The sequence below is a fragment of the Alosa sapidissima genome, chromosome 2 (assembly GCF_018492685.1).
Source record: "Alosa sapidissima isolate fAloSap1 chromosome 2, fAloSap1.pri, whole genome shotgun sequence".
In the NCBI taxonomy this organism is placed as follows: domain Eukaryota; kingdom Metazoa; phylum Chordata; class Actinopteri; order Clupeiformes; family Clupeidae; genus Alosa; species Alosa sapidissima.
This window is the reverse complement of record NC_055958.1, coordinates 3,617,787-3,644,720: the sequence shown is the minus strand read 5'-3', so window position 1 is coordinate 3,644,720 and position 26,934 is coordinate 3,617,787. Positions and strand designations below refer to the sequence as shown.

Below are 26,934 nucleotides of genomic sequence, written 5' to 3'. Positions count from 1 at the left end.
GCCAACACTCAATAAGTCATTTTACTGTGTGTGGGCCAGAACTGAGCAGCCGTGGCCTACTGGTTAGCGCTTTGGACTTGTAACCGGAGGGTTGCCGGTTTGAACCCCGACCAGTAGCAGCGGCTGAAGTGCCCTTGAGCAAGGCACATAACTCTTCACTGCTCCCCGAGCGCCGCTGTTGAAGCAGGCAACTCACTGCGCCGGGATTAGTGTGTGTGCTTCACCTCATTGTGTGCTGAGTGTGTTTCACTAATTCATGGATTGGGATAAATGCAGAGACCAAATTTCCCTCACAGGATCAAAATAGTATATACTTATACTATACATGGGGTGTAAATCCAATGTTTTGTCTGTGCCAATTATGTCACCCTGTACACAACTTAAAAGCATTAGATCTGTCTAAACATGTCCGAAAGTTGAACACAAATGTACAAGTACCTAACTTCAGAAGCTTGACCTGTCAGGTTAGTGAAGTGCTACAAGACTAAAATTGGAAAACAATATATAGATAAGATACTGAGGGGGAACATTAGGATATGGACCCCATATGACTATGGCCTTTGACCCCATGACCTTGAGTATCTAATAGCTGATGTTCATTCTCACTACAGGACAATATTAACAGATTTGACATGAGGATTTATGTTGGATAACATCCACCAAGGTGTCCTGATATGCGGAAATTAATAGCCCCCTGGCAGTCAATGAGGAAATAGTATTTCTTGTCCCATGGGGATAAGCTTTTAATAATATGCCTTGAAGTTCCTTTTAAAAGTTGGTATATTGATTATTATGTGGGTATTTTTGTATTTTCAAATGACTAATTACTTGTTTTTTAATGAAATACATTTTTCACATCAGTATTTTGTATTACATTTCATGAGGCAATATTAGTTTGTAAAAAAAAAAATAGTTTTTGATGTATTTGTTTCCACCTCTGGGTGTAGTGTTAACCCAGAGCCTGAAGACATTTGTCCTCCCTCTTGTGGAGGTGAAAGTTCAGGAAATAAACATAAGCATACCTAAGTTATTTCTGTTGCTAATGAGTTAGTGTAGGCCTACTCAGGTTGCTAATGAGTTAGTGTAGGCCTACTCAGGTTGTATTAACCCTTAAAGGAGTACCGTCACACCGGTGTGACGGGAATGTTGAGAAATTAACATTCTAAAGAATATCTGGGTTCATTGAATTCAACATAGAATTTTAGAACCTTCAATTGTTGCGGAACTTAGAATGTTCAAAAACCTACACCTTTAAGGGTTAAGGGTAAGGGAGAATAAATGGGTGCAATCTGGTTTGGCAGCAGTCAACACAACCAATAGATAGGCCTATTATGACATAAAATGATTGAAATTACACAAATAGTCTATATAACATTCAATTGCTGTCATATAGATAGATAGATAGATAGATAGATAGATAGATAGATACTTTATTCATCCCCAAAGGGAAATTATGGTGTTACAGCAGCAATTTATAATATAAACATATATCATACATATACATACATACATACATACATGCATACATACAAGTAAAATATGCATCATGCTGAAGTTGCAATTAAATATAAAACTACAAGTCCTAATGATAAATTATTCTCAGAAGAGAACATCAGAATGTCTCTTTAAGATTAGCACATGTGGCTTGTGTACTTTGCACTCCCTGCTGCCATGTTCATGGAACACGGGATGTAAATCCAACATGGCAAGCTGTGCAAATATACGTCAACAAAAGAGCTGACTGAAATAAGAAATTATGTCAGCATGAGTCAACATGATTGTCAAATTGCAAAAGGTGGGGAATGACCTCGGACACAGATAAAGATGGTTAGTGTACTTTTAATGATCTTTTCTATACTATTGCTTTCAGCGTGCTGTTTTAGTAGCCATGATCTACCCTATACTTAAGTCAGCTATTGAACCCTAGCTGATCCTAGCACTTACAGTACCAGCCTGTTTAAAAACAGCACTCACTAACGCTTTGGTTAAAAATGCGTCAGCCAAATGTAATGTAATGTAAATGTAATGTAATGTAACCCAATTCTTTCAGTGCACTTCAGTTCAGTTCAATTCAGTTCATGAATGTGCCAATGACGTGCAGTCAGGGTAGGCCCTACCCTGAGAAAATTTAACCAAAACGATTGTAAAAATTATTGTAAAACATAAAAAAACAATTATAAAATTCATTGTGCTTTGCATGCAGGGTAAATTATATTTGTGTCTCAACTACTGACAAACAGTATGACAGTAAAAGCAAAATGAAAGCTTTAATTTTCTTTCTTGTTGTTTATAATATCAGAACATTCACTCTTAAAAAATCAATGCCTTTATTTAGACAGGCCAATGTTGGCGGCAGGAAGAACTAAGGATTGTTCTCCTGGGATGGGACCGATTAGAGAAGAGTATGGTGGGCAATGCCATGCTTGGCCATGAAGCATTTGACACAGGGAGCGACACTGATGTGTGCATGAGGAAGCAGGGTGTCAGCGCAGCTGGGACTCAGCTCACGGTGGTTAACACACCTCAGGACTGGCTTCACTATGTTGTCCACGACCCCGCTTCTGTTGATCACAGACTGGTCACAAGCGCATCAATGTGTCAGCCAGGGCCTCATGTCTTCCTCCTGGTTATCTCCGTTGATTCACTTTCAGGGAGAGAGCGCAGCCTTCAGGCAGCCATTCTCCTGCTGAGTGACATCCTATGGCCATACATCATAGTTGTGTTGACAGGCCTGGAAAAACTAACAGAGTCATCGATGATAAAAGATATTGCTGAGGAATACCAGTGCCTTCAAAGTGTTTTAGAAAAGTGTGGACACAGACACCACTATCTAAACACAACTCAGCAGCCTCAAGACAGTGACCCCCAAGCTATGGATCTGCTGAAGAGCATGCTGGCAATGGCAGCAGGGAACCAAGAACAGACTGGTGAAGCTTTTCTCTGTCCAGACAGCATACTGAAGGAGGCTGAGAGGAGAATCATTGTAGATAACAAAAAGGCAAAAGTCAGAAGCTTGGGGCAAAAAGAATGCCAGACACACAAACTTCTACAGGCAGGTAAGATGTGATATTTATTAATTCTTTTAATGCAGTCCCATCATTTTTGTGTATTCTGGATGTAGTGTAATATAATCATTTTTCACTCCAAGAATAAAATGTGCAAAACATTGTTTATGTGTGCAAATGCATTTTGACAGTATTTTAAATACACACCTCAATTTGGGGAAAAAAAGTGAACACCTGTTTGTATTTCAGGCATTTCAAGTCGACGCACATCATTGCGGGTTGTGATGGTCGGCGCCAGGCAGGCAGGGAAGAGCACAGTCGGAAATGTCATACTTGGCCACAAAGTCTTTCAATCTGGACATCCCACTAGCTGCTGTGTAGCAAGGGAAGGGGATGCAGTAGGGAGAAGCATCACACTGGTAGACACTCCAGGTTGGGAGCACAAGAGTAGCAGCTCAGTAGATACTCCAGAAAAAGTCAGACTACAGAGAGTGCAGAGCACCATTATGGACGAAACGGAACCAAATGCATTTCTTGTGGTCATTCGCAGTGACGAGATGTTTACGGAAAATGATAAACATCTATTGCAAGAGCACCTGACCCCATGGGGCCGAGACGTATGGCGAAGAGGCATCGTTCTGTTCACCCGGGGAGATCAGCTTGGAGAAACAACAGTGGAGAACCACATAGAGAGGTGGCCAGCCCTTGTGTGGCTCGTAGAAAAATGTTCGAATAGATACCATGTACTGGATAACGTTGTCAGGACATGCAACTGCAAGGTGAAGGAGCTGATTGAAAAAATTGAGGCAGTTGACCTGATCAATGACAACCAGATTTTGCTTCAAGCACTCTTGAAGGCCGAAAGGGACAAATCGAAGCAGCGCTTTAAGGTGAAGGAACTTCAAAAGAATGTGAGAGACCTTCAGAGAGACTATGAGCAGCAGGAGAGACTTCAGGAAGAGAGAAACCAGAGGCTGCAAGAGACTCTTCAGAGCTGCGGTAAGAGAGAAAAGCTCTTAAAAGAAAAAGAACAGCGAATAAATGAAAGATTGACAGAGTTTGAGGAGAAAAAGAAGAAGCATCAAGAACAGATAGAACAGCTGACCCAGAGTTGCAATGAGAGGGGAAAGCTCTTGAAAGAAAAGGAACAGTTTATAAATGAAAGATTGACAGAGTTTGAGGAGAAAAAGAAGAAGCATCAAGAACAGGTAAAGCAGCTGACCCAAAGATGCAGTGAGCAGGATAGAACAATTGAATTGATGAGGAAGGAGCAGATGGCATTGAGGCAAACCCCATTTGATCAAGAAAGGGAATCAGGGGATCATACACATTGGTGTGGTGATCAAAACAATATGTTGGAAAATATATGCAATATGGAATCTGTGCTGCAAAAAAATAATAACCCACAATTAATACCATCAGAGGGTTTGCAACTGGACAGGCAGAGAGAGGTCAGGATTCTGTCCTTAAGTGAGGCAGAGGGGAAACCAGAGAAAGGACAAACAGGCATCAGAAGTGACAGCACAGACAGGAGTGAAACCATGCATTTGACTGAACCAACCTTTCTTCACATGGACTCTGCTGGTAAGTGTAGTAAGATCAGGAGCATTAGTAAATAGAGGCTAATTGGGGACATTGGGAATATGAATGGGAATGTTGTGAAAATGATAAGACATTCAAATCCAGTTTTGCCTTAAGCAAGCATGTGAGCTTCTACTTTTACTTACTTATATCTTCCAGTGGTTCAGAAAGTTGAGCAGCCTATTCAGGAAGCCACAAAGCAACACCCACAACAACTGGAAATCAAACCTGTGGGGACAACAAGGAGGTATGAAGGAGCGGCTATAGGAGCTGTGATTGGGACCCTGGCAGGACTCCGCAGGGGGATACTGAGGGCAGCCATGGGCACTGCCATTGGAGTCTCTGTGGGAGCTCTGCTGGATGCCTATCTCGGGGCAAATGGTAAACACTGAGGAAACCAGGATGTCTGATATATTAGGAGATATATGTCAGGTGTTTAGATGCACTTGAAATAGTGGTTAATATATTTGTTTGAAGTTATATTTAGCAATTTTTTCATGTATTGTTGATGGGTTGAAATAATAATGCTTTGTGCTGAAGGCCTACAACAAACTCTTAAAGACTGGAATTCACTGGTAACTTTGTGAACACGTTCATGTGAACGAGCTATTCTTATGATATCAGCCAGTGTACTTTACCATTACAATTGTTAGTCTTATTTGAACAAATCAACAAAGTGTCCACTCCATTTGCACATACTCTTTTATTTTAAAAGAACAAAATAAAACATTTCAAACAATACTTGAAGACAAACAGGTTGAAATGAATGATCCAACAGGGCAAAAAGTTCAGTAGGTATGGCACAGTTGCTGTAAGAAAATAATTTTTTTCCTGCAGATCATGGCTTGCACAATTACAATACTGGGAGGTATTTGTTTCTTTATATACAACATTTTCTATCTACAGTCAATACATGAGATTTAGAAGCAGCAACACATAAAAACGTTTTTTTTTTTAAATGTGAAATATCCCCAACATTTTTGTATGTTGTATTTTAATTAATCATACCTGAACTGAACTGTAAATAACTATAACTTGATCTGTATAACAGCATTAAAGATTAGTTGTTTGTCTGTGTAAATATATTAAACATGACTTAAAAAGAAGTGGGGGATTTAAATTAAAAAAAAACAACCTCAAAATGTAAAACTGTAGATACATAAAATTGTGTATTCATTCGTCACATGATCTCCAGTATAGAGACATTAGAAATCGTTCAGGGTCAGCTTCTGTGTAAACACTAACACACAAATGTTCTTACGCACACACACACACACACGCACACGCACACACACACCCCCTCCACACACACACACACACACACACACAAACAAACAAACAAAGGCCTCAGACAGGACAAAGATGGGCCCTTTGAGCATTCTGACTATACATATTTATGGCTCTTTAAAAACAACGTGTGCATTCTCCCTCAAACTCCAGTGGTCTATCCTCCAGTCTCAGGAGAGTAGTAAACTGTCCTGTCTGTACCAAAAAAGGACAAAGGAATATACAGGGAGGTATAAGTGCTGCTCACAGCGCACGTCAGGGAGGGTTAACAGAGACTTAGCAAAGGACAGGTTCTTGGATCAAAATTAGGCCGATCCACTTGATGACACAAAAGTAACCACAAAACAGGGTTTCCCCATTTTGCCTGTATTCTCTGTCTTTTAAAACGTAGACAAGCACATTTGAAGAACAGCTGACTTCTGACATCATACTCATGCTGGATGACAAGTCTTCTCAACGTCGGTCTCACATGTGGCCACTCCAAAGGATGTTGTAAACATGTCAGATGATACAGATCCATTTCATTACAAATGAGCAAAACACACACACACACACACACACACACACACACACACACACATACACACACACACAAAAAAATATCCTTTCATTTGCAGCTGCAGTTATTGTCAGAGGAAGAATCCCGATGTCTGTGCGTCAGTAAAACTGGGCACCGACTCGGGATGTGGGGTCATGCCGTTGGGCACTGTCAGTCCATTGCCACTGGGCAGGGCACCGTCTCCTGGATGGGTGGCACTGGGAAGGCAGCCATTCTGCAACTAATACGGATAAACAGATACCAATGAGCAACATAACATGCTAAGATGAAAGCCTCCTTCCTCTTCAGAGATGGATGATATTCTGTTTCACACCACAAGGTGGTGTAAGTTAGACAGGGCTGCAATTTTATCAAGGCGACAGAGGCCATAATGTTTTTGCTGTTGGTTGGCAAGGAAAATTCAAGGTTCCTCTTTGCTGCTGCTGAGCAAAAACTACCCAACAGCAACAAAATGAACCAAATTTGAATCTCCTATTAAAACCCTACAGTCAAATGTTGAACTGTTTGTAATGATCAAGTTCATCTTGTCAGCAATACAGAGAAATTAAAATGGCAGGGCAGAAGGTTTATTGTATTATTACATATCAATGTAGAAGCAATTTAACTCAAGTTTTGGCCCAATAATAAATTTGTCAGGAAGGCCCTTGCTTAACTTGCTTAGATGAATATGCATCAGGAGCTGAAAGGTTCTTTTTTTACCAAAAAAGTATAACCCTCCATTTGCACTCTGCAATCTCTCTCTCTCTTTCATTCTCTCTCTGTGTCTCTCTAAACTCTCTCTCTCTTTCATTCTCTCTCTCTCTGTCTCTCTAAACTCTCTCTCTCTTTCATTCTCTCTCTCTCTGTCTCTCTAAACTCTCTCTCTCTTTCATTCTCTCTCTGTGTCTCTCTAAACTCTCTCTCTCTTTCATTCTCTCTCTCTCTGTCTCTCTAAACTCTCTCTTTCATTCTCTCTCTGTGTCTCTCTAAACTCTCTCTCCCTTTCATTCTCTCTCTCTCTGTCTCTCTAAACTCTCTCTCTCTTTCATTCTCTCTCTCTCTGTCTCTCTAAACTCTCTTTCTCTTTCATTCTCTCTCTCTCTGTCTCTCTAAACTCTCTCTCTCTTTCATTCTCTCTCTCTCTGTCTCTCTAAGCTCTCTCTCTCTTTCATTCTCTCTCTCTCTGTCTCTCTAAACTCTCTCTCTCTTTCATTCTCTCTCTGTGTCTCTCTAAACTCTCTCTCTCTTTCATTCTCTCTCTCTCTGTCTCTCTAAACTCTCTCTCTCTTTCATTCTCTCTCTCTCTGTCTCTCTAAACTCTCTTTCTCTTTCATTCTCTCTCTCTCTGTCTCTCTAAACTCTCTCTCTCTTTCATTCTCTCTCTCTCTGTCTCTCTCTCTCTCTCTCTCTCTCTCTCTCTCTCTCTCGCGCGCGCACTTCTTCACTCCTCCACTGTCCATTTCTAAGGCAGTGGATAGTTGAACACATTTTTTTAGGTCAGTGGGAGAGGAGAGTACGTGCTCGGCGTCCCAGCTGAGCTTTGTTGTTTTTTCCCCCCCTCTCAGTTTAGACCACTGACCCTGAACAAAAACAAACAGAGCAGGGAAAAGATGGGAGGAGAAGAGAGGAGTGCATGCAAAAAAAGAGCGCAAGCATGAATGGACATGGCCTCTATTGCAATCTCTCTCACTTTCATTCAGCTCGGTGAAAATGGGGTCTCCAACTATGACTCACGTCTTTCTTTATGGCCTTAAGTCATACCATTCCGTTAAATCTGTTCTATGGTCATGATGAGTTCATAGAGGACATCAAAGTAATGTATGAGATATATGGCGAAACACTACTAACGTGATACGCTTAATGTTTTGAAGTGAAGAAATCAGAATAGACATTTATAGCCTATTAAATTATGCTATAAATTAAAGTCGGCATGACAAGGCTTTGTCTAAAGGCAGGAAAGCGTTGTTCCATGCAAAAACAAATTATGCAAAATGATTTGTTTGTTCCAAGAAAAGTAGACAACTGCTGTTCAGGAAAACCTTGTTTATGAGTCCAAACCCTAGTTTACATGTATGCCTTTTGCTGTACATTGTCATATCTTCTTCAAATTCACATAACATACAACATACAAAAGTCTCCTTTCTGTTCTTTCATGAAAAGTCTAGTGAATTCCATAATCATGCAAATGACCCTGTAAAGTGAGTGGAGGGAAGTAAAGTGTTTGAGTGATAGACGTTTCTTACCTTGTGTTGTGCTGGAATTTGACTGAGGTCTGAGGTAAACAATCCACAGGAATCAAGTGAGGACAGTTGTCTACACGGCTGCCCTGAACCCAAGATCTGATTCGAGAGGCTGGACAAAACCTGCGCTAGCTGCTCCTGGCCCTTCGGATTGACCTGATACGACGAAATAGAATTCATTGCACTCTGATGAATCCCATTCCCTCTTCCTGTCCCCCCATTGGCCGTGACAGGAACATCCACCATACAGTAGTGCACACAGGAGTCCATGGTGCAGGTTGAGGGGACATGTCCGTTATAGAGGCAGGGGCCCGGGTTCAAGGTCTCCCCTTGACTGCTCTGGGTGAAACCTGTCCAGTGGTCTTTGGTGGCAAAAGGGTCTGTTTTAAAAGGTGGCTGTGGTCCGCTAACAGTACTGTCCTTATGGCTACTGTGGCACTGAGGAAGCTGAGGAAACTGGTTGTGCTGGGTGTGTTGCGGCAACGGGAACTGCTGGTAGTGGACAGGCTGGCTGCCGCCACCCTCCAGCTGCTGTGAGGTCTTGTGGTTTAGCAAAAATGTCTGTGGGAGTTCAGGCTGAGTGGTCATTTTAGTCATGGTGACCAGTGTGTGCTTGGCTGAGCAGTAGCCGTTGGACACCGGGTGTCTTTCCAGTGCCCGCTCGAGGCCATTGCTGTTAACCACACCCGGATGGGCGACCTGCTGTCCCCACAAGTCGAAAGTCGACGTTGGGGGCTGTTTCAAACTCAAATGCTGCTGCATCTGCTGGGACAGGGTCAGGATGGGAGGCTGACCGACCGGTGGTCTCTGAGTGAGGTACTGGCTGTTCACGCCGGAAGCGTGAGTGACGCAAGGGTCAGGCACCTGGGTTGTGTCCATTTGCGGTGTTGGAAGCTGCTGCAGGGTGGGGGCCAACACAGGCCCCTCGGCGTCCCCCCTGTGCTCCAGCGAGTCATGGATGTAGGAGAGGATCTCGTCGCTGGTGAGCAGGTCGTCCAGGGTGGGCACACGCTCGGAGTCCACCTCCACTCGGATCATCCGCTCGTCCAGCAGCAGCAGCTCCAGGTCCTCCGCACTCAGTCCCAGGCCCTCCAGAGCGCTGAACAGCTCCCCGTTCGAGCAGTGCTCCTTGCCACCCTCGCCGAGACCCTCGCCACTGCCCGCGCCCAGCGACAGCGAGTCCAGCGTGGCCAGGAGCGGGTCGAAGCTCTTCCCGTTCTCGGGCAGCCCGTGCGCGGCAGACAGGCCGGCGCCGTTCATCGCCTGCTCCCAGTGCTCGAACACCTCCGAGCACTCGGCCGCTGTCACACTCTCGGCGAAGCGTTGCTGCTGGGCCTTGAGCTCGCCGAACAGGTGACTCGGGAGGCTGGACACCTTGGTCTCGGTGGCCGGCTGACTGATGTACACCGACTCGTCCTGGCTCATCATGGCACCCAGCAGGGAGCCGGGGTCCAGGGTGTCCTTGGGCTCTTTGTTGGCCCTGGCGCTGCCCTCGCCACCGCCCTGCTGTCTGGCGCGCGTGGGGTGGCTGCTGTGGTAGAGCAGGGCCTCGCCCGTGGCGAAGGTGAAGGGCAGGTGCATTGACCGCTTCCGCAGGTGCTCCGCTCCCTCCTCCTCCCTACAGACAGTCAGACCAATTACATTCTAATTCAGTAAATAAATAAACAAGTAAATAATAACTAAATAAGGATAACTGCTTTATATAAACTGTACAGACACCATCACAAACTATCAAAATCATTCTCAATCAACAATGATCCACATCACAGCAACATTATGTTATATCTGACATATATGCTATATTGACATACAAATAATGTACCTGTAGGCCTGCTGCTCAATACTGAACCTGTATTGTCCAAAGTATGAATAGATACACCTCATGCTAGTGGTATTGGTAGAACAGTGGATCATAATCACTCACAGTAGAGGTCTCTGAGTGGCGATGATGTAATCAGGCCTGCCGTTCTTGTACACTAGCCGTGCGTTGGCCTGGACCCACTTCCAGCGGTTGTCCTTAGTGAGGAGCCGGAACACCGTCAGCCCACTCTCACCTGTCTTCATCACTACAATCACAAGGCAGAGTGCATATGAAATCATTGTCCGAATGTTAACAGGAATTGTAGGCTAAAAAACATTACTGTAAACATTACAAACATTACAAATAAACATTACTGATTTTATATTTAACTGCATTGATTGCACTTGCTGTCAAGTGTATGTCATAACCAAAACCACATTCTAATAATAATACAACACATATCATCATTAGATCGTGGTGCAATTTCATCTTTTTCTCTACACTAATCCAAAAAATCCCTGGGGAGTTTCACCAGTGTGCTTCAGCAGCCTTGCTCTGAGTCGGAATCCTCATTGGGACTTTATCTGTGGATAACAGCAGAGTCAACTGATAAGGCGTATGTGAGCCTAGTCTGTGCTTCAGCTACTCTGCAGCTTTACTCAATCTGTCCCATAATCCAGAGGGATTATTTCAGAAAAGCCTACCGAATGCTGTGGCCAGTGCCTGGCCACCCTGTTGACACAAATCATGACGACCTTTCCAGTGCAAACAAGACCACGATCTCATTTCATCTCATCTCATCTCATGCATGTGTGCTAGGAACCAAACCTCTTGATATTTGTACTGGGAGTTCAAATACCAAACAAGAAGAAAAAAACCACACACTTTCTCAGGCACTGTGGCCATAAAGACCATCAGAGCTGGTTGGTTGTAGCTGCACTTACTGCGGACATGGTTCTCTGCACAGTAGAGCATGTCTGCTGCATGGATGAACTGATAGCCAGACCCACGAACCCTGAGCTCGGCTTCAGTGTAGCCCAAAACGATCTTGCCCCTGGAGGACAGAAAAGAGACGAAAATATCATCATGTCACAGGAAACACAAACACAACAAAGTGGTTACATAAACGTTACAACAACAGCCAGCGAGCGCTTTCTCAATATAAACAGCAAAGGGATAACACCGTAATCTTAGTGTGGTGTGTATTGCGAGCTGCTGTACAGCAGGCAGAGGGGGCTTACTTTGCATCGCAAGCCATGGGGGTAAAGTCCAGTTTGTGCTTGGTTCGGAAGATCATGTTCTTGGTCCGAATCTCCAGGATGGAGGGAGATTGCAAGGGAGTAGCGATGGCGAACAGAGCCGGCTCAGGTGGGGCCTTGACCCCGTTCGGCCCTTGCTGGCTCTGACCATGCAGGAATTTGAGCCTTCCCTGGAGACTCAGAGCCTGAAGAGGGGGAAAGGAGTGCATGTGCTTCAGTGAGACAGAAACTGAATTGATTTCTATCATTTTTGATGGGCTCTCACTGATCTTTGAAAGGGTCGACTTTTTGGGTGCACTGCTGTGACAGCTTCTGCCTTGATCTGCCTTGATCTGCCCTGATCTTTCTATCTTTTGTCTCTCTCTCTCTCTGACCCTCTCTCTCTCCCTCTCTCTCTTGCTGTGTATATGTATGCGAGTTGTACTGTATACAAACATAAACACGTGTGTGTGTGTGTGTGTGTGTGTGTGTGTGTGTGCGCGTGTTTGCATGCGTGTGTGTTTGTGCATATTTTAGGTATGTTTAATGCAGAGTTCAGGTATATTGGCCATCACTTACTAAGAAGCCAGAGGAGTTGTCCAAGAGACATCGGAAGCGACACACAAAGCTCCTTTCAAGGAACGATGAATTCTCTGGGGGCAGCTGCTCCGGATTGCAGGGGGGGGCGACCAACGAGTTGCCGCCTCGTTGACCATCTGTAGACCAGGGGGGCGTGAGTGAGGGGTGAGGGGTGGATGGGGATATCACGTCATGAGCATTTCAAGCGCTCGCGTCGGGAGTGTCTTACCACATCAGCCACAACCACGCAAGATGCGTGTCGTGCTCGCCTGACAAAAAAACCTTCCACTGCTCACCGTACTCTCAGGACGCCCCCCCCCCATCATATTCCTTTCAGGCTTGGTTGTGAGCTAGCGGCCCTGCTGCAGCTTTGTGGCGTAGGAGTGCTGGGCTGCTCTCTTCAGAGCCTGACCTGAGAAGCTCCCCACTGCAGAAGTGCACTTATGCAATTAGCCCAGTGGCTCATCGCCACTTTAAACATGCCATGTGACGAGGCTTAGCTCGCAAAGGGGGCAAACACACTCTCAACCACCGTGGAGGAAAATGTGAAGGGGGAAGTCTATGAATCTTTGGCCATTTTTGTCTGTTTTAGTAATGTTTTTACTTAATGTTTTACTATTTCTGCTACCTGTTTATATACAGTGGCAAGCTATATATATGGGAATGCTTTTCTTTTCTTCATTCATCTGCATGATTAAAGCACAATCTGATTATGATTCATTGGGCTATTGGGCACTGTGGTTTAACATATGGGTGTGGTTTCTACATGGGTTTCTTTTTTAATTAGCATAAAACACTATCCTATGCCTTATAAAAAAAAGAGAATGGGAAATCGCTGTAGATATGTATAAATTTGTAGTCTCATGTTGAAATGCTAGATAGATAGAAAGATAGATAGATAGATGCTTTATTGATCCCCAAGGGGAAATTCAAGCTAACAGTACTAACAGTGATCTCAACCATAACAATGCTAACAGTAATCTTAGCCGTTTAGCACGGTATTGACGGGCTAGCAGTCTCTGGGGGGCTTGCTCACCAGTGGGAGAGTGCTGAGGCGTGGGGTAGATGGCAGGAGGAGGGTTCAGGGCCCAGTGGAGGTTCTGCCTGAGCTCCTGCTGGTCCTCAGTGTGAACCATCTCAAACACACTCTGGTGCATGACATCCGTCTAGACCAGAGGGGAAAGAAAGACATGGAGATATGAGAGAGAGACAGAGAGAGATGTGCAATCATAATCTGTCATGAACAAGTTTTTATGATACATGCGCTTATAAGTGTACATAAAACCCTGCACTGATTCTTTAGCGAACCTTTTCAAAAATTCATACTGAAATGACCTGCAAAGAGCTTTTGATGAAATGCTATTATAATAATAAAACTACACTAATAATGACATGGATGGCTTGGCATGTATTGATTTGTTTATATTTAGAAATGGGATGAAGAAGTGTTTAGTAATGATATGAGGCTGCTGCATGCCGCCGCTCAGGGCTGGACTATGTGTCCTGTGTCCTGATTCATCTCGTTTGCTGACTTACAGTGTGACCTACTTTTGTTACTGCGACAACAAGGGCAACAAATGGAGTCTACAACAGAAAATGCTGTTTTGAGCCAGCCTTGACTACTGGAAGCCCTGTTTCTTGCACCATCATGCATCAATGCTGTGCTATCTTCCACTGCTAGACTCATCCAAAGCCTGTCCTATAAATAGACTCACTTACACTGGTTTGTCTCAAGAATATCTGTCAACAGACAACTGCGGATAAGTCACGCACATCTCTCCTCTCATTCATGAATACATTCATTTATAGTTCATATGTAAAAACATATGCAACATCTAAATATGCAACAACTCATGCAACATCTAAAATGCTGCTTTAATTTAGTATGGAAACCATTTTCGGTGAATATTTTTTTTTTTTAAGGTGAGCCCTTGTCATGGGTACACTTTTAATCCCTTAACCCATAATCATGCACATTCTCCCTATACAGAAATACATCTAGCTAATAACCTACAAGTTTCCCATTAATTCCAGACAAGATTATAACTGTTCATCACAAGTAAACCCATGAACTGGCTAGAGGTCTCTGAGGGAAGTCCCTTGTCAGTGTTTGTAAACATCTCCACCTCCTCCTAAGCTGTTTTACGCTCAAAACATTAATGCTAGTAGTCTGTCACAAAAAAACCTGAGGACAGGCAGACTGGTCTAACAGATGCCACACGGCCTGCTTGCTCAAGGCCAGTGAGAAATGCAAAGCAGCTATCTCCTGCCTCATACCATACCTCTTAGGAAACCGTACTTTCACAAGAATGACACTTTGTCCATACATTCAATTTGAACAGTAATTAACCATAACTGGTGGTGTGAAAATGCATCCAGCATAACTGTAAAAACTGTACCTGATGGAATCCCAGATAGTCCTGAATGGTGTGTGAGGTGTAGAATATTGTTCCATTAGCCGTGATGACCAGGACAAAGCCATTCAGGGCCTGCAATCAACACAGAAGGGCACAATGCTGCTTCTTGACAGGAGAAGGGAAAAAAAGGATTCTATTTCGTTGATGTGGAACAAGGTGTGGATGTGGAACAAGGTGTTTTGTTGCATGTCAGTGGTTTTCAAAGGATGAAAGGGCAAGGCAGAGGGACCAGTGGGAATGTAGTGTAATTACTGGATAATATACACTGAAGCTTCACATGTGTTTGGCAACACATGGACTCTTTACACAGCTGTTTATACAACATTGTCCCCAAGAACAACGAGGCCTTTGAGTCTTTCTTCCTTTCTGCTGATTCAATAATTCATCACCTGACAGATCATGTATAATTTAACCTATTGGTGCTGAAACATTGCTTTAACAATGCACTGTAATAAATTAAATAATAATGTACATTTCAAGAAAAAACAATGGACTTTTCTAGCACTACCCTCTCATGCTTTTAAAGAGATACATACTGTACACCAACGATACACGCTACATAAAGACACACTAATGAAGCATCAATATTAATTAAATGCAGTCCATCATTCTTCCCTACTAAAACACACACTCACACACACACACACACACACACACACACACACACACACACACACACAGAAACAGACACACACACACAAGCTCAGAGTACTGACCTGCAGTAGAAGTTCACCTTCAAGCATCCAGCCGCCTGCCAATCTTGCAGCTTTGCCGTTGTCATGGCTACCCGCTTTGGCCATCACCCCATTGCTGCACGTGTGGTTTTTCAGGGCAACTAGGTGAAGAGAGAATGAGTGAGTGGGAATGAGAGATAGACGGATAGAGAGAGGCAGAAAGAGAGAGAGAGAGAGAAAGAGCGAGAGAGAGAGAGAGTTGCTTTATTGTTGTAATAATTTTTTACAAAGCACTGCTGTGAATGTCACAATGCCTCATGTTTGGAGCGCTAAGCCCATGGTATCCCCTGCCAGCACCAAGCTCCTTAACAATTAATCAAATTCCATCTTAAAAATGACAAAAGAAATCGATTATTTTTGTTTTGTGTGTAACATGACACTCATCTGGGTATAAACACATAAACTTAACTACAGTGACTACAGCGAGCATGGCAGCCATACACACCTCATCTAAGTTAACATTGGTTAACATGTGTCACGTGTACTAAATAAGTATGCCCTTTTGGTAAGTTTGGCAAGTAAGGAGGGGTGTCATCATGACGTACACCCTCTAAACCCTTTTTCAAATAAACGCACAAATGATTTCATTTCTATATGTTAGTGCACAATTATTGCATGTTCTGATGCATGAACATGCCAGCCCTAATAGAACGGAGAGGTTGAAGCAAACAACAATGGCTGGCCTATTAGCCCAGCATCAGAGGAGATGCAATGGCTGGCCTATTAGCCCAGCATCAGAATGAAACAAGGTGACATTTGCTCTGGGCATCTCTCTATTTATACACCACTGCCTGGCTAGCAACATTCAGCCCGTTCACTTTTCTCCCATACGACATGTTTTTGTGCCTCATGGAACTGTTTTGTTTCATCTGTAACATGCTATACGGTCAGGTAATGTTTATTTTTTACAAACAGCGCTAAGTGAGGTTTATAAACATTTACATTGTTACATTTACATGTTAAAGAAACAATATCAATATAAAACAAAACCATGAAGTCCATGCTGATTTCATATTACTGTAACAAAGTGCCGTATAGCAGGATATGAGGGGGTGGTTGTGATAGAAAGCTAGTTGTTGTTTGCTCCTACAGTTGGTGAAACATGCACTGCATGGACTCCTATACAGTAAATCACTTTAAATATAGCACTTAGGAAGATGTAATGCATAATGCAGCACATATACATACTCTAGTCTCTTGTGCATGCTTGCATGACCTCACATGCAGATTTGCTCTTATCACAGCAAGCATCAAGTCAAGGAGGCAGGGACAGTCCAGTGCTGGCACAACGCCAGCCGCCATCTGTGCCACGTGTCATGGCTGCTTATTTCCCACCAGAAGCCCTGGCACTGACCCGACACGCCGAGGCTGGGCAAAAAGGCCTTCCCATTGGACAAATGCTTTTGAAATACAATTAAATCATGCAACAACACAAGGTTACTGCATATTATGCTTGCAAACTATTCTTCTAATTAATGACGATTTATGAGGAGTAAAATATGTATGTGTATGTGTGTGTGCATGCATGCGTGCATGTGTGTGTGTGTCCGTGTGGCTAAGGCTGGCACACTAATTTTTATCAAAGGCAGACACAAAAGACATTTTAATCATGAGTTGAAAATATTCATGCTGTGGCAGATTTCTACATGTCTCTAAATACCCTGGGCATTTTTGATTGGTCATTAAGCTACTTCATTATGCAGCCTGGTTGATTTTGAAATATCTTCACAAATGATTCTTTGTTTCATGTTACTCATACTTCTAGAGAAGCTAGGTGCCTGTAAAGTTGACCAGACCACAGTTAGTGTCTTGTGTGTGAAGTGGGTGAAAAACGTCATGATTTTTTTTAAGATGATAAATAAATCATTAGTTCTAAGACAAGCACAGATAATGAATCACAGCCTTTTGTACGTGCTGCTCTTATAAAAGGTTGGAATGATCATTCTATTAACTATTACACATGATCAAAGTACAGTTTATGAACTTGACTAGATAGGACCTGGATGCTGTGTGTGCAGAATACAGATATATTAAGTCCTTATGGCCAGGCCAACTTTCATTGCTGCCAAATCGCATTAGGTTTTCATTCAATACATGTTTTAAAATCTTTAAATGTTAAATGGATCAGAATAGATGTGAATGAAGTCATCTCAATTTATCTGCATTTCTTCGTTTCTGAATTTCTTTTCTTTATTGTAATGAATTTCTGCTGAATTAATACCCGCTATTCTACTCCAAAACCTTTGTGAATTTTGTGACTACACACGCAAGTATTATACGGAGCAAGGCCATCTGACACCTTGGGCTCCTTTATATAGAGTTGGCATTAGACTGGGCCTGTGGTCACATACAATACCCTTGTCACTTGCGTTTTTTTCTTATTACACTATAACACAAAAGCGTTACACCGAATCCAATGCCTTCCAACAGAAGAGCGCTGAGAATTTGATTAAGTAAATCCGACAAAACCCCCTGACCCAGAAAATCGAACAGCTTGTGAAAGGGCCACGGGCCATGAGCTACAGGCCCATAATTCGTTGCTAGCATGGGGGCGTGGGTGGAAGTAGCGTCGGGTGTCATGGAAGGTTAAGATGGTCCGAGGCAGAGGCTCCCCACTATGCCATCCACTGCCAAACGGTCCTCACGATGTGGGCAATCACACACCTCCCTGCTGGGCCAGTCAGCCTGACCCCTAATTCACTATGGGGCACGGGGCTTCAGGAAAGACTCTCTTCACTTCAGCCCACTGCTAGCATCCTCCGCTCTCTCTCCAACTGTTTCTTCTAAATCCACTATTACCACTAAGATAAACTGTATACTGTATTTCAGGATTTAATAATCATTACCAAATATTTTATATTTATATATTTACGTATTTAATTAGTAGTTGAGACCCTATAAGCAAAACACAAGCTCATCATTGCTTTTTTTTGCTATGTCCGTAGAGAAACCAAAGATTGAACAAAGCTAAACAAGAATAGCCTCAGCTCCATATACTCTTTGCTAAGGCAACCATTTTGAGCAACAAAAAACCCCAGAAAAAAACCCCAATGTCATAGGAAGAGCAAACACCACTGTTTGGATTGCATCACTCAGGTCTACGTTGTCATGTCTTGTAGGATCACCCAGAGAGGAGGATATGAATCACAGAATGCTCCTATATTTGGCAGCATTAGCAGTATTAAGAGCAGGGGGATGGGTCTGCTTGTTAGACATTTTCAGAGCCTATGGTCACACTAATCATGGATGGTTGCTCCGCCTTGTGACCCGTATGAATCACGTGATTAGTTTCAGAGATTGTGTCGTGATATGTCAGAGAGAGAAAACCCCCAACACACACACACATACACACACACTTTACACACACACACACACACACACATACACACACACACACAGTCAACATAACATCTCAAAGCATAACATAAAGACATAAATAAATAACATAAATAAATAAATGAATAATTAAATAAATAAAGCAGGCGTGCATGTCAGTGGGCCCATTTTTGTGCACATGCATTTATGAGTGCATATGTACATGAATGTTAATTAGGCTAACTGTGTCAGGAGACTGTTTTCTCTCTCCTGACTGGCAGAGCATAAATATAGCAACGTGTTACTCTCTCTGTCTCTCTCTCTCTCTCTCTCTCTGTCTCTCCCTCTTTCTCTCTCTCTGTCTCTCGCTCTTTCTCTCTCTCTCTCTCTCTTTTTCTCTCTCTCTTTCTCTCACACTCTCTATCTCTGCTTCCACAGAATGGACTGAATGAACACGCAATCTAAGACGCCCCCGCACATGGGGTGGGGGGAAACACATGGCAAGCGAAAGAAGACACATAGGCTACGCATGAGAAAATACACACACACACACACACACACACACACACACACACACACACACACTAAAGACTAGCATAGGCATGTAGCAGCTGATGATCAGTGTTTTTGCCATAGTGCTGGGGTGATCACATGTCTACATGACTACTACAATAACAATGGTCCTCGTCAGTCCAGTTCCAATGCAACTCTTTCTGTCAAGTGGCTGAGCGAATGTGATCAAGAGGGGGATGGGGATTGCCCCAATTAGAGAGAGAGAGAGAGGGGGGGGGGGGGGGGGGGGTAGGGGGAAAGGAGTATGTCTTGCACTGATCATCAGCTACCAGAAATGACATCTCATTTCCATTGAAAGGGTGGGGTGAGGGTAAAACAGGAGGGCACTGAGCTGAGTAATTGTCAAAGAGCTTTTGAAAAGCAAAGCACTATCCCACTAACAGATCCACATATAAGTGTTACTACGGTGGGCCCGTAACACTTTAACTCATGGGAGTCTACACTTTAACCATGTGTCCTAATGATATGATGCTGCTTTACTCCTCAGTTGGTCATCTCCGAGTCTGTAGGCTTCAGTTGAGTTTTGAATTCGAAATACAACAGGTAGAGCTAAAAAATGTTTTTTTAAAGAGTTTTTACATTGAGACTGACGTTGTCAGTTGTGAGTGAGTTGAGGGGGTTTGTGTTGAGTTGTGCCAGAGTGACAGAGCTGGGTGGGTGTGTTTGTTTTCGGTAAGATGCTCAGAGTGGAGGATTCTCAGATGAAGATGCATTAGGGCAGCGAAATGAAGTCGGGCGCATCACAGCTACAGGCAAAGCATTTACAGAGTGATTCACATGTTATGTGTTCACCCCTGTGACAGAAGTATGTCAACACATTTCTCATAAACAAATCATTACATACAGGAAAAGCATGTCAGAAAGATGAAATAAACATTAGTATGCCTAAGAGATTGCAGGAGTTGTTGTAAGTGCCTCGTGAAAGACAAAACAACATTCCTTACATTCTATGACATATGGCTAAATCCTGTATAATGTCATGCCAGATACAATACTTATTGCACTGTTGATTTCTGCCAGAAAGTGTGCAATCTGCTGTAAAAGTAGGCTATGTCATCTCAGTTTCGTTAGACTTTCTATGTTTAATTGAGCTATTATGCAAAATGATCTGATCTTGTGGGCATGTACATGGGAGCTCACGGACATGCCCCCAGAGTGTAGCGCTGTAGCTGCCTGGCTGCGTTAGCTGCTGGCTGTAGCAACTCGAGCTAGGTAAACCCGATTGTTTTCCATTTTTTTTCATACTCAGTACTCAGTGACCTCGAGAAGCGGGGATCTATGCGAAAACTCACCGGATTTCTCCTTTAAGGGCATTCATGGCCAACAATTGCACTGAGATTGCATTCGCATTCTCTAGAGCAGAACACAGGAGGGATGTCATAAGGGACTCTCCCTCCCCAGGACTTCAGAAAAGGACCTCCTTTCCAGGAACTCAAGAGAATGCTAATTGGCTTAGCACTGGTATTCTTGCAAAGGGGTTGCCCTGTCTTTCTAGTGGAACATCAAGGCTGTGACATGCAGCACCTTTTAACCTCTCTCTCCCTGACGCTTCCCCAGGACCAAGAGGGAACTGGTGTTCCTTGTCAGTGTGAGTGCAGTAATCCTCCGTCATGCCTAGGAGATGCTAATGACCTTGATCTACTGCCACTTGAGCGCACTTAGCTGACTTGTCTTTTTTCTGCTGAGATGGCAGATGTGAGGTAGTTAAATATGGAGTAAATACTTATTAACCTAGATCCTTAAATATTCACAGTTTCAAAGACTAGCTGAGCCTTAATTGTCCTTCCTAATGAGTAGTCTAAAATGAGCCATAAGACTGAGCCAGTTTATCTGTAGTTCTGACAGATATAAGAGGAGGATGAATTTGAATAATGGTGGCTGAATAATTTCCCTGCACTAAGTTGACTATAAAAGTGTGTTAGGGAGGAAATTTACATTTATTAATCACTTTTCATTGCCTTTGTGTGAACAGGTTGTAACCTCACCTAAAAGAAATGAGACATTCATAGATCTTCTCAGTTCTTCGATCTTCTCTGTACCATTTTTTATGATATAACTGTTGCTAATGCAGCGCATTGAAAACTAGGGGTCCTAACTAAGCATACATATGGGATGAGTCTGAAGTGCAACTGCAGGCATTGATATGTGACGAGTTGGGACTGAGACTAATAAAAAAAACTCATTTAAGTGTTGACAAGTTATGACTGAAAGAGGATCATGTCTGAATGGCCACTGAGATTCCTGTATTCACTTCACATGACTCCACTTATAGACCTGCGATGGCAGAATGAAATAGGCCACTCAGAGTGAAGGTTGTTGAAGGAAGTTTATCTATTGATAAAAATAATCCTACACTGGATTGTGAAGCATCCTGCATCTCTCCATTATGGTGTACAAAATACTTGTGATAACAATATGGCCACCAGCCATTATTCTTCTATATTCACTGTCAATGTTTCTAACATGGCCGACACATTTCAATACACACCTCATAACCCAACATCAGGGGGGCAAATCTCTTTTGTGAAGTTTTCTAGCATCTCCTCAATTCAACAGCAGGATACAAGGGTAGCAATGAGGCAGCTGGACCTGGATGATACTAGTGCATGGATTAAATGGACATTGGACGGCTTTGTTGCAGGTACAAGATCTTTCATTACACCCACAGGAAATCATCAACAAAAGAATCCAACTACACTTAATGCCAAGGTGAAATATGCATCCTCATTCTGCTGTTTACGTGACAAATACACAGCAGTTGCTACACATTTCAATTTCTCCACCTCTCTGAATTTTCTGATTTCATATCTTTATGAAATCAGAAACGAGCTAAGACCCAGTGACCCCCAACGAAGCATATTTGCAAACAGTGATTACTTATGAAATAGCGAGTGGAGGACACATATTGTTGCCCTCAGTCACATCCATGACTCATACGCAGCAACCTTGCGGTGACCTACAATCCAGGCATGCTTGTGAACAATTAAAGTGTTTACATTCAACACACACAGCCTTCTGTAGCAACCTTCACATAATTCCCAAAGGCAGGAATGTGATCGGTGACAAATGGGGCAAATCTATGAAAGCTGGCTTTCTCAGATTAGTGATTATACCCCTGCTGTTACACCAAGATGCTGTTTGTGCAGAGTAAACTCATTCAGAACCATCATGGAAATTGATTTAAGTGAAATAAATGAGAAGTGATTTAAGTGAAACAATAAATGCTTTCTTGAATTTCCCCTGGGGATCAATAAAGTATCTATCTATCTATCTATCTTAATTGTATGATTTAAAGAATGCTATTTTATTAAACAATTTCCTTGATAGTGCCCTGGGAATGGTTGGTACCAATTGAAGGGGAAAAAACATTCAGAAAGACTGAGCTTTTAGAGAATTGAGAAGATTGTGCAGTTTCTATTTAGTGTTGTGTCCAACCACTTGGCACATTACCTCCTACATCCACCACTAACATGAACACTGACAAGGAAAACCTCATTCTATCCAATGCTGCTCTCCAAATGAGAAGAGTACCACTCCAACAATGGAGCATGCATCAAACTCCTCTTTTGCCAGTTGGGGACACAAAGGCATGGTGCATTTACCAATGTGTTTGCTGGATTTATTCATACTCTGGGGCTGGGCACAGATGCCATATCCTCCCCATCACTGTCTGAAACAGCCTTTCGAAAACCTCGCAGGCTTAAATAAACATTGAGCCCCCCCTCCATTTCATAAATTCTTTAAACTCATGGGTTTCCTATCAATAATTCATGGCCCGAGTGCATCTCTCGTCCGCACTGCAGTGCTCTGACCCTAAGTACACTGCTGACAATGTTTCATTCCTTCTGTCCTTCAGAAGTGATAAATCGGCATCGCAATTTCGTCCTCGCGCTGACAGTGGGCGTTGGGGGAACAAGCCCACTCCCGGCTACAATGTGTTGGAGGGTGACATCATGGAGGACTGTGAAACAGCTCAAGTCATTCCTGGGTAGGGAGAGTGATGGGGAGGGAGTGGTTTCCACATCACAGGAGATCTGCACATCACTGTTGGCTCCTCAGAGTGCCAGCGATGCTACAGCACTTCAGTGTTGTGACATGGCTGGGAGAGTTGGAGGGAAGAGTTACTCTGAAGTCCAGCCATGAGCCAAACCAACCACAACAATTCTTTGTAGAGTAGAGAAAGTGGTGAAAGAAATTCAGAAATCTTTGTCATTGCTATTAGATTGTTATGAAACACCGAGTTTTGCCATGCTTCAAGAAAGAATAGCAGAAGATGGTGGTGAGCTGGGAACATCTGCAACAACCAACAACCCAAAAGCGCTTTAGCTGTGATACTGAACAAGAACGACACCCAATGAGGACAGGGAGCTAAAATGTACTACTTCCTCCTTACATTCAGTCTGTGTTTTGGTCTGCTCTGTGTGGGCCTCTCCTAACAGACTGGAACTACAATTACAGTACACATAGGCATCTGCTGAATGGTGTCCTTAATTAAATGTGGCCCAACAAAACAACCCATTGCTCTCTGTGGATGTAGTTAACTGCTGTTGGATGTGTATATTCTGTGGTATACACCCTTGTGGTTACCATGACAAAATATCAGATGTTATAAATGAATAGTTGTGTCTATTGATATTCACTTCTGACTTTGTGGAATAACACCTAAGTAAACATCAAAATGTATCTCCAGTGCAATCAGGGATGTAGTGGAGGCTAAACGCAAGTAAACGCAGTTTATCCACCTCTGAAATTTCAGAAATAGAGTTTCCACCTCGTAGTAGAGTTTATCCAGCTCTTAAAAGAGTTAATTTACCAATTGCAACTTTTAACATTCAAACATCACACTGTATTATCCACATTCACAATATTCATCAACACTCTAGGAACCATGTAATGCCACTGGTGTTGTTATAAACATTGGACAATAACCTCCACAATCATCAAACATGTTCTGAATGCCTTTTTTAAAAATCTGATACCGCATGGCGCAGTCCACATCACCGTGATCACAGAGTTCATAGTTTATCCACCTCTTATTTTACCAGCTACATCCCTGAGTGCAATACCAGAGACTTTCTAATGAGGAGACACAGCACTCAAAAAATCCTCCATAGAAAAAGCATGGGGTTAGTTTGTAACGCCAATATGGCCGTTGTCTACGCATATCACACCCCTTCCGCGGCAAAACGTCGACATGTGAATACATTGAGCCAATCATGTGCTGTGTTGTGAATACATTGAGCCAATAATGTGGTGTGTTGTGAAGACATCGTGCCAATCATTTGTTGTGATCTCGCCGCTGGAGCAAGGTTGGTGTCGTGAAGCCTTGCGCATGCGTATTTCTGCCGAAATGGATGCCCGATGAGTGCCCAAAAAGCGTTGCAATATGGCCGCCGAGTGGAGGGACTTGCCTAAAAGGACTTTGGCAATACTAGCACCACTGATACTGAGTACTGAAGTCTTTCATGGAAAAGTTATTGTTTTGTTTCAGCCTGCTTCCGGGCCCTTACCTGAGAAGAAGTTCTTGGCTCGAAGGTAGCTGACGCTCAGGCGCAGGATGGAGAGTTTGTCCAGACTGGAAGTGACATCCTCAGGAAAGGGCAGCAGGCTGGCAAGGCGCTCCAGCTCTGAATTCAGCCGGTCACGGTGACGCTTGGAGGGGTTGGACTTCACAGCCTCAGTCGGGGGTGGTTTCGCCCTGCCGCCCCAAGAATGTGGATGAGAAATACGTAAATAACAACAAAGTCAACAACATAAGCCGAGATGCGTGGGTGTTTTGATCTCTCAGTGGAGTGTTCAAAATCTCCCTATACCACTTTGATGGCCATACTGTTCACTTTAGAGTTAATTTCCTCTGCTTAAAATGGAGATTAAATGGACATTGTTGATCCTTCACAAGAGTTCCTTTATTTCAAGCATGGCTTCCATTAGGAGTAACATGATGTAGTCTCACCAGATGTAGTGTACTGTATCCCCACAATTACAGAACTTTTGTAGCTAAGGGAAGCATGTTGGCTGTGTGCTGCTACTGTATGTCCATTCTGACGATGTTGGCCTACAAAGCATTGTCCAGCTGTGTCCCATAACTGGTATGAATTCATGCCTGAGGCTAAATGACAGCATGTCCAAAAATAACCCAACACAGGGGCTCTCCTGGTTGCCTAGCAGGGTGCTACTGTCCTGACCAGACTAGATGATTTTGCAACTGACACATGGTTCCCCCCGATTTATGACTACATAGTGTGAAGATTAAAAGCTTGGTAATCATTACTTATTGCTTACTAAAATATATTTTAAGCTGGGTACAACCACGCCATGAATACAACTGGATGTGTCATACTTTGGGCATTTCACAGCTAAAAGGAAAAGCATGCCATGATATAATGTCAGAATTGTCAACATGTAGAAACTGCTATGCTGCGCGCATGCTCAATGCATTGATGGTTGCTTGATATCTTTGCTTGGTATCCAGGACCAAACACGTTGCATGCATGTTGCAATGACTAGCTTATTATGTCATCAGTGATGAAAAAACCCTCAATTATAAAAAAAAAAAAAAAAAAATGAAAATACAATTAGTTCGACAAGTTAGCTCTTCTGACAAACATGAAAATACCCAACCTAACCAGATGTGGATGTATTCTATTCTAATCTGATACTATTCTAATTTGTTGTTAAAACGTCGCAGGTTTAGGTTCAGGTGCATGCAAAAACTGGTCCCGACCATGCCCATGCTATTGTGGCTTTGATATTTTATGTGGCTTTGTTATGTGCATGTTAACTCTACTGTAACTAAATGAATTCTGTACCTGCTCACACTAAACCATGATTGTGTTCCTGCATATTCAAAAGATGATCAAGAAACTTACGCTCTCTGAACCGGCTTCCTCCTTTTACGTCCAGCATACATTATTAGGCCCTACCGAGAGCCTTCTGATTAATATAAATACGTCACCGTGTTGTGCACATGTATCCCATTCATCAAGAATTATGTCCAGCGCAGGTGCTCCAAGGCACAATTCAGTTCTGAGAACCGCAGATAGAGGATTGTAGTTCAGAATCACTTGTATGTCAACGTCGCTTGGTGATTTACAATGAGTTGGTAAATACATCCATGGATTATATAATTCGTGTAGGCCTATATCCTCTCAGTGGGAACTGGGATTCTTGTCAGCGATGCGCGAAGCAACGCTAAGCCAAAGCACGGCGCACTTTTTACAACACTTTGCTATTTCAGTTGGATTTTCCGGAAGTCGAAGTTAACACACTGCAGTGACAATAATTAAATCTGAAGAAGGTGTTCAAGATGTGAATTTGCTCCACACATATGACAGAAAAAAATCAATGATCACTCAGAGTACAAGAGTAGCCTAGGGCCTTCTGTCACTCAAAGCTGCTGCCATAATTCCAAACGTTGTTTTCTAGCCAATAAAACATCTCAAAAGTAAAAATGTATTTTCCTCACAGCCTGCAGTCCAGTGTCAGCGCCTCCCAACCACAGCCTCATGACTGAGCACACGCATTCTTCCTGACAGAGGAACCAGCACAGATTTGCGCGAGAGCGAGCAAAAGGGCTTACAGCGCACGGTCGGAGGGGGCCACATGAAAAAACCTCCCAGAGACACG

At 43.1% G+C, this 26,934-nt stretch overlaps 2 protein-coding genes across 4 annotated transcripts; one reads left to right on the top strand and one right to left on the bottom strand.

The window, feature by feature from the left end:
- The first annotated feature begins 1,690 nt into the window (after window positions 1-1,690).
- On the top strand, window positions 1,691-5,635 carry LOC121693895 (GTPase IMAP family member 8-like). Of its 3 annotated transcripts, XM_042073653.1 has the most exons (5): window positions 1,703-1,827; window positions 2,340-3,056; window positions 3,255-4,004; window positions 4,428-4,589; window positions 4,746-5,635. In XM_042073653.1, the coding sequence occupies exons 1-5, from the start codon at window positions 1,803-1,805 to the stop codon at window positions 4,976-4,978; spliced, it is 1,887 nt and encodes a 628-aa protein (XP_041929587.1). In that variant the 5' UTR covers window positions 1,703-1,802; the 3' UTR covers window positions 4,979-5,635. The 3 variants fall into 3 exon arrangements, with proteins under 3 accessions (XP_041929578.1, XP_041929587.1, XP_041929569.1); XM_042073644.1 differs by having other exon boundaries at window positions 1,691-1,827; window positions 2,336-3,056; window positions 3,255-4,589; XM_042073635.1 differs by having other exon boundaries at window positions 3,255-4,589.
- A 75-nt stretch (window positions 5,636-5,710) lies between these two features.
- Window positions 5,711-26,789, bottom strand: LOC121693760 (aryl hydrocarbon receptor-like). Its single transcript, XM_042073410.1, has 11 exons — window positions 26,178-26,789; window positions 24,819-25,006; window positions 15,403-15,521; window positions 14,669-14,758; window positions 13,306-13,435; window positions 12,270-12,406; window positions 11,694-11,896; window positions 11,397-11,506; window positions 10,576-10,717; window positions 8,655-10,269; window positions 5,711-6,652 (listed from the first exon to the last, which is right to left on the bottom strand). The coding sequence occupies exons 1-11, from the start codon at window positions 26,216-26,218 to the stop codon at window positions 6,503-6,505; spliced, it is 2,925 nt and encodes a 974-aa protein (XP_041929344.1). The 5' UTR covers window positions 26,219-26,789; the 3' UTR covers window positions 5,711-6,502.
- Window positions 26,790-26,934: the final 145 nt, after the last annotated feature.

What these genes read in the sequence shown, in the direction of transcription:
- LOC121693895 (XM_042073635.1), top strand. Translation starts at nt 1,803, where the DNA reads ATGACCTCGGACACAGATAAAGATG. An exon ending in CTCGGACACAGATAAAGATG is followed by an intron (nt 1,828 to 2,339) that starts GTTAGTGTACTT and finishes TTATTTAGACAG; the next exon opens with GCCAATGTTGGCGGCAGGAA. An exon ending in ACACAAACTTCTACAGGCAG is followed by an intron (nt 3,057 to 3,254) that starts GTAAGATGTGAT and finishes TTTGTATTTCAG; the next exon opens with GCATTTCAAGTCGACGCACA.
- LOC121693760 (XM_042073410.1), bottom strand. Translation starts at nt 26,218, where the DNA reads ATGTATGCTGGACGTAAAAGGAGGAAGCCGGTTCAGAGAGC. An exon ending in ACTATCTGGGATTCCATCAG is followed by an intron (nt 13,436 to 14,668) that starts GTACAGTTTTTA and finishes CCTCTGGTCTAG; the next exon opens with ACGGATGTCATGCACCAGAG. An exon ending in TGCAGAGAACCATGTCCGCA is followed by an intron (nt 10,718 to 11,396) that starts GTAAGTGCAGCT and finishes TTGTGATTGTAG; the next exon opens with TGATGAAGACAGGTGAGAGT.